Genomic DNA, 12676 nt, shown 5'->3' on the forward strand with positions numbered 1-12676 from the left:
AATAGAACCGATGACCCACCAATTGCAGAGCGAGCACCTGCCACCGAAAGATAAAAACTTTGATTATAGAACAAACGTGAACACCGTATCTGACGGTGTGTCCATGAAAATATTCAATGCAACTTTTAGCGCAACTTTGCATTAAAAGAGTCGTTATTTACCGAGTGACACTTTAAGACAACAGTCACAGACGTTCATAAAGACTCCTTCGTGTTCATGACAGGTGTCATGTCAGTCTTAAGCACACCCCGTCAAATAAAGCGTGACCGCACAAACATCGCGCTTTTCCTAACGGCTCTCCCGGAAGCGTTTTGTTTTTCGTGCATTGATTGACACAGGTCAAGGGGGGAGTGACTGATGGGAGCCACAAACAGGGAAGAATAGATTAGATAAAAGATAAAACAGGCCACAAGTGACCGGAGGAGATAAAGTTCAAAAAATCTGATACATGTTTATAGGCGATAAGAACTAGATAAACAGCTGAAAGTTGAAGTTCACATGGGAAAAGCACACAAGACCCGCTATTCCTCCTGACTTGTGTAAGCGTATGGAGGACCAGAACTGACATGGTAAAAAATAAAAGCATAAACGCATGTCTAAGGACAAGGAAAAACAAGATGTATACTTATGCTCTTATTTCTTATTATGTCAGCTTTGGTCCTCCATATAAGTGAGGCAAGATTGTAGATATTTGGTGAAATGCAGCAGTTCCTCCTACAGTCAAATAGCCCCACAACATGACACAGCCACTGCCGTGCTACTAACTAAGGTTAAACATTTTGAAATGCAACATAGAACAAAAGACATAATTATACCAGGTTGAAGAAGAAGAAGGAAAAAAAAAGGTAGAAGAGCATTTAACTTCCAGAGCTCAGAAATAAACTCAGGTTGATGTATAAATAAACTGTAATGAAGTGAAGTGAGTGTTGCTAGGGTGATGTTTTCCAGCAGGGACATAGCAGCTGGTCAAAGGTCATAGAAAAAAACAATCCGGAGGAAAACGTATGGGAGCCTGGAAGGCCAAATTAGCATGACTATATTTCAACATGTTCCATTAGGTTTTATTGTCTTTTACTTCACTTTTATTTTTTCATTTATTTGTTCTTTTTGCTTATTATTCTAGTGTTTCTTCTTCATATTATTATTATTATTATTATTATTATTATTATTATTATTATTATTATTATTATTATTATTATTATTATTATTATTATTATTACCAGCCTACCGTGGGACTATAGAAAGTAGAAGTTTGGCTGTGATCTTATGTGTTTACATGCACATGTCTAATTTGCATTGTGCCTTTGTTTAAAGTAAACTGAATCATTTCTACCTTAGACTATATCACAGGTCTTGCCTGGTGTGATAAGAAGGAAGAAGCTACGTCTTGTTTTTTCACAGAACAGCCATTTTATTGTTTGGTTTCGGTCCTTCAGCAGAGGAGGGAACCGGGTGAAACCATCCACACATCAACACCACAACACATTTTTTAGAAGGTTTTATTTTCTATTGGAGGAATAGGAATTACTCTGACTGATCGGATGCCTGTCTCGATCAACGACAGGTGGAGATAGACACCAGCTCCCCTGGATGAATGGAGCAAACGTTAATCCAACACAGTGAAAGGTTGTTTTATTTTACTTATTCATCTAATTTTTTCTCGCGTGTAACAACAACATGTTGAAACACAGGAGATGAGACGGCGGCGTGGTGCAGCATTTTTATTCATTAAAATCACATAAATTGAACAAAAACATGATTTACGTCATCAAGTAAGTTAGTTTTTTATGTAATGTTACATTACCTGGTCATAATAGGAGAGGCTATGCAGAAGAAACGAAATCTTAACATCTTCAGAGAGCTACCTGAAGTTTGGTCTAAAAAGACAATTTATACTCCAAGTGATTGTTTGACATAAATGAAAATAAAAATAATTTAACGATTGGAGGACAGAGGGAAAAAGCAGTGCTTAATCCTTAGTACAAAGAAAATTAAACTCTTCAAGGTCATTTTTCTTCCTCCACTGATGATCTCCTCCCGTCCCATGGCACCAGACATGTCACAGTCGTCCATCGGTTCACCTTTGGCCCAGTTCTCATAGATGACCACCTCATCACTGACCCAGAACCAGAAATCCAGAGTGCAGGTGTAGCGCAGACCCATCCAGACATAACCAGTCGATGCCTCCTTGACTTTCTCCTGGATCCATTTCTGTTGATCCATGTTGGTGATGGTGACCAGGTCATGGTGGTGATCTCTGCAGTAGTACAAGGCGTCCTCCCAGTTCTTCTCTCTTGACTAGAATCACGTTATCCTCTGCAAACAAGACTTTAAACACAAAACGTCCCTTCAGCATCAGCATCATTCTGAACCAGATGTAGCGCATGCAAGATTCTAAAAAATAAAGTAAGTGCTTGTGTCTGATTTGAGAAGTCTATGAATTATTAATGCAGCTTTAACATCTCAACAGTGTAAATGCGAGATCAATATTTTAAACAGATTTGCCAAGTGTTGAAGAAAAAGTTTTTTGTTATAAACACTATAAAATAATAAAGACAGGGGTTTGTTTTAGTTTTTTTTTTAGAATTAAAGGGAGATTGAAAGGTATTAAGTAACAGCAGATCTTTCATAAAAACTCACCATCATAACAGATGAAAGGTTTAGTCTCTTCACAGGAGTCAGTCTTCCATCTGTCTCCATATGAAGCCCAGTCATGGCACATCGACCACTGTTGGGTTGATGATCATTAATCTCTAGATTCCAGTGTCTGAAAGAGAAACTGCTTCCATCTGACCACCTCCAGGTGTCTCTGAATAGACCAATGTATGGTTTATAATTTGGGCTCATCACTTCCTTTAGTTCTTCATCCTGTAGTTGCTTCGTTCCACTGATCAGGTCTGTGTGTTTCTCTCTGCAGTAACTCTGAGCTTCCAGCCAGGTCTTTCTCCTCTTCTATCAAGTGATATTTATAGGTCTTATTGGTTTCTAGGAGGTTAACAGAAGAATATTTGCCACCATTCAGATTTTGTTTAGACCAGCATAATATAAGGTAATTGTCAGAGATGCTAATTAATGTGTCTATAAGGTTGAGTTGGATGTTTTTGTTCCACTCTGCCAAATTTGCAAGAAATATTTTTATCAAAATGTAAAAAAAAAAAACAATAACATTTAATCCAGACCCGTTTTATTAGATCACTTACAGATATTACATTCTGGGTTTTATTAGTACTCACCATCATGGCAGAGGAAAGCTCTTTTGTATTGCATCGAAACTTTAATGCCATTGCATCGAATAACTTCCCATTTTATGCCATTCAGAATCCCACAGTTCTCAGATGTATCATTTCCTCGATCAGTCGATTTTCCTTCATCCCAGTTTGTCTCACTTTCATCAAACTCTACTCCAGGCAGAGACCAGTACCATGTTCTGGTACCATGTGTTTGATCATACAGACCAATCCAAGCTTCTCTCTTATCTCTATCTGAGATGTTGATGAGTCTCTTCATGTCCTTCATGTTAGTCACTGTGACCAGGTCAGTGTGTTTCTCTCTGCAGTACTGCTGAGCTTCAGTCCAGGTCTTTTCATTTTTTATGTAATGATACTGATAGAGCTGACAGGTGATGAAACAACACTGACCTACAAAAGCAAAACATAATAGTGTTTTAAATATAAAATAATAACAAAATGGGTAATATCTACCTTATAACATCTCTGCTGAATCTAGCTGAGTCAATAATTTGACAGAAACCAGAGAGTCTAGTTGTGTTTCAGATCAACTTACCCATCAGGAAGAGCAGAATCAGACTCCACTGCATCTTTGCTGTCAGATGAATTATTTTCCTCCAGCAGTTTGTCTCTGTTGGATGAAGAACATTGAAACTGAAAAGCTGCAGCTCTCCCTCCACTGGACAGAGAAACCATGAGAGACCAAGACAGACAGGAGACACTCAACTCAACTTTTTAGTTCATCAACATAGAAATGAAAGAAATAAACTTCTTCAGAGGATTTGGACGTTTCTGAAACTTACATCTGAATCCTTGTTTCCTCAGTTTGTGGGATATCGTCTCTCGAGGTTCAGTTGTGAAAAGCTTCCTCAGTCTGCACTGATGTGTTTCTATAACAGCTCTTGAAACAGCAGATACATTTGAATATGTGAATATTCAAACCAGGTGACGGTCATTTTTATTACAACTGTTCATTAACCAGGCGGAGAAAGAAAAAAATAATAGAGCACAAAAGGACCTGTGTATCTGGAGAAGGATGTAATATGTGCTGTTCTTATAGGGCAGCACGTCTTTTTAACGTCTATTGAAATATTCCCCCATGTTGGACAGTTAGTCCCAGTAAGCTTTTCATCTGAGAACTTTGTGAAAATTCTTGAATTTTTTATCCTGATCTGACTTAGAAACAAACCATATGAATCCTGCAGAAATTTACCACAAAATGAGTTTGTGGTTCCTCAAGCGATGAAGAAAATATGAAAAGACGAAGCAAATCTGACCTTGCATCATCCTTCGCCTCTCCAGTTCTAAAAGACTCTATACTTGGATTTCAGGACAGAGACAGTGTTGTAATTTCCAGCATAAACATTTATGATTCCTGAGAAAGGACCTGAGAATGCAAATCATCCTGAGTAAACAGCAGCAGGCGGGGAACTGTGTTCAGCTGCATAGGAACATGTATTAAGCAAATGAGCTTTGTTCACACAGACCCCACGAAGGCTGCAGAGCAGCTTTTCTGTTCAGAACAAGTCCCACCACTAATCTTGGATGAGACCATTGGTTGTTGTAATGAACTAGTAAATCAATCTCCTCTGTCTCTACTGCTGCTTCCTTGTAAATATATCTGACTGTTTTGTTTTTTTTAAGCTGGGCAGAAAGATGTTGGACTTGGGGAAATGATTCTTGCCCATTACAAAATAATGGAAGAACTTTCACCTTTCCTCTGCTGTGTTTCCCCAAACTCTCATGAAATTTATGATTGTTGTACAGGTGGCAGTAGTTCACTATTTTAACTTTTGAGATGATGATTATCGTCTCCCACTAGTAAAAATAACACCGTTTTGCCGTGGATACGCATCACGGGGAACTGTGCTGTCTCCCTTTCTATTCACCACCTACTTTAAGTACTGCTCCAAAAGGAAAATATGCATTTAAATATGCAATTATTATTGTTGTTATTGTGTGCAGTGCTTTGACAAACCACATTTACTCCCTTTAGGGGATCAAGAAAGTATTATTATTATTATAATAACTGTCGATATTGGTAATTATTGATTAGTCTTTTGTTTTAATTATCCAAAATACAAACAAACTGCTGGTGTGAATTGTCCTATTTTATCCAGCTTTCTCTCCACGTGGTTTTGTTTTTTTTTTATTATTATTATTTTGAACAAGTTATGAGGCAAAGCGGCAAAACAAGAAATTGCTGCTGCGCAACTTCCTCAACTGGTCGTTCCTAGGTAACCAAAGAATGCCTGAGTTGCTAGGTAACCAAAGAATGCCTGAGTTGCTAGGTAACCAAAGAATGCCTGAGTTGCTAGGTAACCAAAGAGAGCAAAGTGGAAGTGCCAAAATGTCTCCTCTGTTTGCATCTCCCAGAATGCTGTTCTGAGTTCACATCCAGAAGCGTCTGTTGTTTTTTTGTGACTCACACTTTTTCCATATCTAGATGTGACTGTGCGGTGAAGCTAAGAATCAAACCAAAAATGAGTGTAACAGACCTATTTTCCTTCATCTTTGGAATGTGATACTGTTTGCTACACTGTCTCTGTTGGTGTACAAGCAGTTTATGTGGATCTTTTTTTTGGGGGGTGGGGGGGGCAATATTTACATAAAATGTGTCTGAATTTAGATTGCAAAAGTATTCACACCCTCACACTCATAAAAACCTGAAAATGATGATTTTCCCTTATAATCATTGTTTGAATATGTAGCGTCTCTGCTGGCTGTCTGTCTGTTTGGGGACTGTTTTGGCCTCCTCTGTGATTTTGCACATTCATATTTGCTTCCAAATGTTTTTCTGTTGGCATTTCGTTAAACCCCTCAAGAGGCTCCGCAGCACAAACACTCAGCGATGATTGAGATCAGCGAGAGAGCTTACGCCGATCAATCAGTCTTTCAATCACTGGCAGACCACCTCCATGGGCTGTGTGTCATCCACCGTCACCGACCGGGTTCTTTGGGTTGTTCAGGTTCTCTGTAGGCATCAGCTGGACTTTTTACTTCTACACTGCTCTTTTTGCCACCATCCATCGGATCCTTTTAAATTCTTCTTCTGGTTAGGTTAGAATTACATTTTGGTTAAAGTTGGTGTTAGGAAAACACTAGTAATGGTGAGGGTTTGTGAAAATGTCTGGGTTAGATATAAATGTAGATACTAAACTTCTAAAAGTAAAAGTCTTACGTTTTTGTAGAAATACAAAAAGGTTTGTGCGTGTGTGTGTGTGTGTGCGTGTGTGCGTGTGTGTGCGTGTGTGTGTGTGTGTGTGTGTGTGTGTGTGTGTGTGTGTGGGTGTGTATCTTTGGTGTTAGAGGTGGTTTTGATGGACCAACCAGAAGAAGTACAGCTCACCAGAAATGTAACTTATGAGTTCAATTAAAGGATACAAATCTACAAATATCTGACAATTCTAAGTGGGAAAGACGAATCCGGTGAATTTGGAAATGTAATAATGAAATTGAATGAAAGGTTTTCTTAACAATACTAGTTTGGACAAAATTATTGGCCTCTTTTTATTCCATCTCCATCTTCCCAATATCTTTCAGTTTAATTTTACAGAATAAAATGTCTCAACATGTGGAAAAATTTTCAAATGATTTATTGAGATCTTATTGTTTTAAATCACAGCAAAGTTTTATGCAAATAATATACAATCTAAATGCAATCTGAAATTCTGCTTAACAGATCATTCCTTGGCAAAATTGAAATAACAACTGAAATGATGCAGAAAGAGAAAAAGCTGATAATAAAAAGAAGAGGAAGAATTATTAATTAGTACAGAAGAAGTTAAATCTCTCGCTGCCGTTTCTTTGGAACCACCGATGCTCTCCTCCTGCCTGCATGGCTCCAAACATGTTGCACTCATCACTCTGACCGTCCCAGACCCAGTTATCACAAACCCAGAACCAAACATCCTGCAGTTGAAACGCAGTCCAATCCAGACAAAAGGAGTCGATGCCTTCTTGGTTTTTTCCTGGGCCTGTTTCTGTTCATCCATGTTGGTGATGGTGACCAGGTCACTGTGGTTCTGTCTGCAGTAGGTCAAGGCCTCATGCCAAGTTTTATTTTCCTTGATCAGGATCAATTTATCTGGCATGAAAGTACATAAAATAAAGAATAAAACTATAAGTCTTCAATCAGAATTAATGCAACAAAAAGAAGTTTCAAAGTATCAAGGACCTTTATTTCACTAAATTTATGTAATAATATAATTAGTTAAACCACCATGATAAGATTCACCATAAGCTTACCAATAATGTAACCTAAAGGTTACATTATTAAAAAATATACGTTTTCTCTAGTAATAAAGTTTATTTTCCTAAATGATGTTTCATTAAGAATGTAGAGTTTTACTACATTACTGCAGCAAAAACTCACCATCATAACAGATGAAGGGTTTTCTTTCAGTGCAGTTCTCATTCTTCCATCTGCCTCCATCATCAAACACAGTCATGACACATTGACCACTATTGATTATCTCATTATTAAACTGTAGATTCCAGTGTCTGAAGGAGGAATTACTGCCATCTGACCACCTCCAGGTGTCTCTGAACAGACCAATGTACATATATTTGTAATACATATATATATATTCATCTAGTGACATGTTGTATAAAGTCATATTCAATGCAGCCTGTAGTTGCTTCGTTCCACTGATCAGGTCTGTGTGTTTCTCTCTGCAGTAACTCTGAGCTTCCCGCCAGGTCTTAAACTCTTCAATCAGGTGATATTTATGGGTTTTATTAGTTTCTGTGGAGTGAACAGATCTGATTATCTTTACATGACTTTTGAGAAGTATTCTCAGAAAAAACATTTAATAAAGAAGCTTTATAGTTTTTCTTTATTTTTTGTAAATATTAATTTGATATGATTGATTCGGTTTTGTTAGTTTTGTGATATGAGTTCTGATTTAAAACTTGAAACGTCTATGACATGTTAAAAAAAGAAATTCTACACAAAACATGATATTTCTTGGATGTGTCAAGTTATGTGGGGCTATTAGAAAACATGGAAAATTACATTCATTAATGGAGGTCTTATAATAAAAATATTTATATTGGATTACAACATTTTTTCCATGAATGTGAAACATTTACCAGGTTTATTATCAAAGATAAATGAAATTTTGATAATAAAAATGTTAAGTTTGTTCTCCATTCAGATGTGTGTGCATTTGTAGATTTAAAAAAAAAGATGTTTTATACTCTACATATATTTTAAAAGATAAATGATATTTCAAACAAAAGACTTCAATCTTACCATCGTAGCAGAGAAAGAATAAGGATATCTACAGTAAACATTTAACCATCTGGTATTCAGCCCCAACATTCCACAGTTGAAATACCAGTCATCCAGTGGTGCTCCTGGTTTCCAGTTTGTCTCACTTTCATTGAACTCCAGTCCAGGCAGAGACCAGTACCATGTTCTGGTACCATTTGTTTGATTATACAGACCAATCCAAGCTTCTCTCTTATCTCCATCTGAGATGTTGATGAGTCTCTTCATGTCCTTCATGTTAGTCACTGTGACCAGGTCAGTGTGTTTCTCTCTGCAGTACTGCTGAGCTTCAGTCCAGTTCTTACTCTCATTAATGTAGTGAAACTCATAGAGCTGACAGTCAATGAAGCAACACTGACCTGTAAACAAAAACATATTTCTGTATTTAGTCCTAACATTTGTTTTGCAAAACCAAAACAAATGTTCTGATTTTAATTTCTGTGTGAAAGGTCGTCCAGATCTCCTCAGGATTTAACTATCAATAAAATAACAGAAACCAGAGAGTCTAGTTGTGTTTCAGATCAATTTACCCATCAGGAAGAGCAGAATCAGACTCCACTGCATCTTTGCTGTCAGATGAATTATTTTCCTCCAGCAGTTTGTCTCTGTTGGATGAAGAACATTGAAACACTGAAAAGCTGCAGCTCTCCCTCCACTGGACAGAGAAACCATGAGAGACCAAGACAGACTGGAGACACACTGCTCAGCCCCTTTCTTTACCCAGAAATACATGACAAAACATGAGTAAAGATGTGAAATGTATCATTTATCCAGTAGAAAAGTTCAGACACAGACTGAACTTGTAACTTACATTCTCTCCGTCTTCAAGCTGTCAGTTAATTATATGTCTTTCCTTCGTAGCAGCCAGAGCTCCACTAGCACAACTCGCTTATTGAATTTAATTTTAAACTTACATCTGAATCCTTGTTTCCTCAGTTTGTGGGATGTCATCTCTCGAGGTTCAGCCATAAAAAGGTTCCTCAGTCTGCACTGATGTGTTTCTATAACAGCTCTTGAAACAGCAGATACATTTGAATATGTGAATATTCAAACCAGGTGACGGGCATTTTCATTACAATAAAAGTATCAAAGATATGTCAAAGGATGTCTTCGTATCATCTTTTTATACTAAGACAGGTCAATTCAGAAAGAGGGAAAAAAATGATTAAATGTAAACACTTCACTGCACAATTCACAAGACAGAACACAGTTCTGTTGAAGAAAATGGACACAACACACAGAAATGAAAGAAAATCCTTAAAATTCAATCCTGCATACATTTCAATTGATCCCAGTTATCAAACAATACAGTAAGGTCAATTTATTATTTATATTGACTCTCAGGATTATATCACTTTCTAACTTTCATCACTCTGAGAATGAGTTTACGTCTATAACTATCATATGATCTTTCTACATCAGGTAAAGAAACTATTTCCAAGATCTTTACAGATGATCACATCATAAGAAATATGACTTTTTAACTCCTTTACTGTCAGTAAAAAAATAAAAATAAAAAAATCCACATTTCACAATATTTTGATCATCATGGAGTTGAAGTTTATGTCATCTGCATTCAGTTTATCGACCGTCTTTTTAACGTCTATTGAAATATTCCCCCATGTTGGACAGTTAGTCCCAGTAAGCTTTTCATCTGAGAACTTAGTGAAAATTCTTGAACTTCTTATCATAATCTGACTTAGAAACAAACCACATGAATCCTGCAGAAATTTACCACAAAATAAGTTTTGTGGTTCCTCAAGCGACTGAAAAAAATATGAAAAGAATTAAACAAACCTGACTTTGTCTCATCCTTCGCCTCTGCAGTTCTAAAAGACTTTATACTTGGATTTCAGGACAGAGACGGTGTTGTAATTTCCAACATAAACATTTATGATTCCTGAGAAAGGACCTGAGAATGCAAATCATCCTGAGTAAACAGCAGCAGGAGGGGAACTGTGTTCAGCTGCATAGGAACATGTATTAAGCAAATGAGCTTGATGCACACAGACCCCACGAAGGCTGCAGAGCAGCTTTTCTGTTCAGAACAAGTCCAACATGCCTCCAGGATAAATCTCTTATGCTGCTGTAAGAGCAATGCAAATAAATCAACAACACAAATGTGTACAAACTTCTGTGAAAACAGTTTTCCCAACCCCTTTTTTTTTTTTTTTTTTTGCCAGTGATTAAGAATTAATCTCTGATTCTAACACATGGTGGAGCTTAAAAAGTCATGTAAACACATCTCAATCAAAACGTTGTTTACTGCTGGTTCTGGAACCGAGACGACCAAACCGCACTGACAGAAGAGCGCCGCAGTTATAGGTGCTTGAAAAAAAAAATACTGTTTTGCTTACCGAGTTAAAATAACAGGATGTGAACACAGTAAGCAAACGCCAGGCGTTCATTTTCATTCTGACTGTCAGATGGTAAATAACCCCACATTAAGCTCCTTATCTGTTGTTGCCTTTATTTCGTTAGCTGACTTCCAGTTTTTGAACTCAATGCTTTTATTTTAGTGGGAGGACTTTTGCCGTTTATGTGTCTATAAGGAAGATATGGATCTGTGGCGATTGTAAATAGCTGAGTGAGTTTAGCTTGATCTGGATGAGAGAAGACTGAGACAGGGACAGCAAGCAAAGCAGCATGGAAAGAATAGATCTCAGAAGAACAAAGCTGAAAACCGGCATGTTTACGTATATGATGAAACATTCAAGTGTGAGGAGAGATACATGTGAAAGTGTCGACCTTATTAAATGTGACTTTAGCGTAAGCTGCTTTGTGTCATCTTTGTGTGGATGCAAATAACTTGCTGCTTTTCTTTCCCAGGTGTTTTTTTTTTTTTTTTCACAACGCTTGTTTCTTCACAGCTTCCCTGATTTGTTTGATTCCAGGAAGCAGAATATGTAACAGTGCAGGTTTCAGGAAATACAAACTATAACCAGGCCTCATTCATAGGTGGCTTGTGTCCAGACGTCGTGCTAGATTTTCTGGATGTTTTATATATATATATATGTGTGTGTGTGTGTTGCTTTCATTATAAAGATATAGATATTTTTTTTCAAAAGAAAAGAAAAAGCTTACAGAGGTCAACAGAGGTCAACCCAGAGTCACATTTACAAAGTCTAATAAATCTGAATGTCAATCAACTCAGGTCCGTTTGTGCAGCAATAATTTTTGTTTTTGCTCCTTCTACTATTGAAGACAGTGACAATGACCTCTGACGACCTCTGGAAACTTTTTTACCAACACCTGTAACAATGATAGCGCCACAAACGAAAACCTTGTCAGCACAAATGTGGCACGCTCATTTGACACCAACTTCCTAAGATTTTGAAGAAGGTGGGAGGGCCAACGTCTCTCTGATCAGCTGAGTTCTCCAAGCCAAACTGAACTCAGTGGAGCACAGAGGCACCTCTACAAATGCATGTGTGTGTGTGTGTGTGTGTGTGTGTGTGTGTGTTCTGTTACTTTATTTCTTGTTGGTTATGAGTCACTTTGTCTACTTTGGTGACTTTAGATTTGGTGTTTATAAGTTTTGTTGCTGTGTTGAATTATGCTAAAGTTGTTGCTGGTTTCTGGTTTTTGATTGGTTCTTTGGACAAATTACACACAGATTAAATACAAACACACTAAGGTCTTCACACATTATTTACTGTGAATTATAATGGCACTCCACTTACAGCCAGAATAACCAAAACAATTAAGATAAGAACATTACATCAGACCAATAAAGGAAAAACATTTTTAACGCAAGGTGTGGTCTTAATGTTTTGTTTTGAAAGATATCAAGAAAATCTGTTTTCCAAGCAAAACTCACATAAAACGTAACATTTAGGCTTATAGTTTGTTGTAAATGATTATATACAAATTTGGATTGTTTAATGCCTTAATTCAACTGAAGCATGTAGCAAAAGGCAAAATTGAAATAAAAGATTTTAATTTTTAGAACAGAAGAAATTAAACGTCTCAGTATCATTTTTCTTCCTCCACTGATGTTTCCCTCCCGTCTCCATGGCTCCAGACATGTCGCAGTCGTCCATTGGTCCATCTGGGGCCCAGTTCTTATAGCTGACCACCTCGTCACTGACCCAGAACCAGAAATCCAGAGTGCAGGTGTAGTGCAGACCCAACCAGACAAAAGGAGTCGATGCATTCTTAACTTTCTCCTGGA

General features: G+C 37.3%; 1 protein-coding gene across 1 annotated transcript; it reads right to left on the reverse strand.

Moving 5' to 3' along the window:
- Positions 1-1554: 1554 nt before the first annotated feature.
- On the reverse strand, positions 1555-9375 carry LOC129378281 (macrophage mannose receptor 1-like). The gene is made up of 8 exons (XM_055058588.1): positions 9314-9375; positions 9033-9107; positions 8610-8861; positions 7603-7752; positions 7100-7314; positions 2641-2952; positions 2082-2298; positions 1555-1586 (listed from the first exon to the last, which is right to left on the reverse strand). The coding sequence occupies exons 2-8, from the start codon at positions 9064-9066 to the stop codon at positions 1555-1557; spliced, it is 1212 nt and encodes a 403-aa protein (XP_054914563.1). The 5' UTR covers positions 9067-9107; positions 9314-9375.
- Between the last annotated feature and the right edge of the window lie 3301 nt (positions 9376-12676).

Source organism: Poeciliopsis prolifica, unplaced genomic scaffold (assembly GCF_027474105.1).
Source record: "Poeciliopsis prolifica strain line A6 unplaced genomic scaffold, Auburn_PproV2 SCAFFOLD051, whole genome shotgun sequence".
NCBI lineage: Eukaryota > Metazoa > Chordata > Actinopteri > Cyprinodontiformes > Poeciliidae > Poeciliopsis > Poeciliopsis prolifica.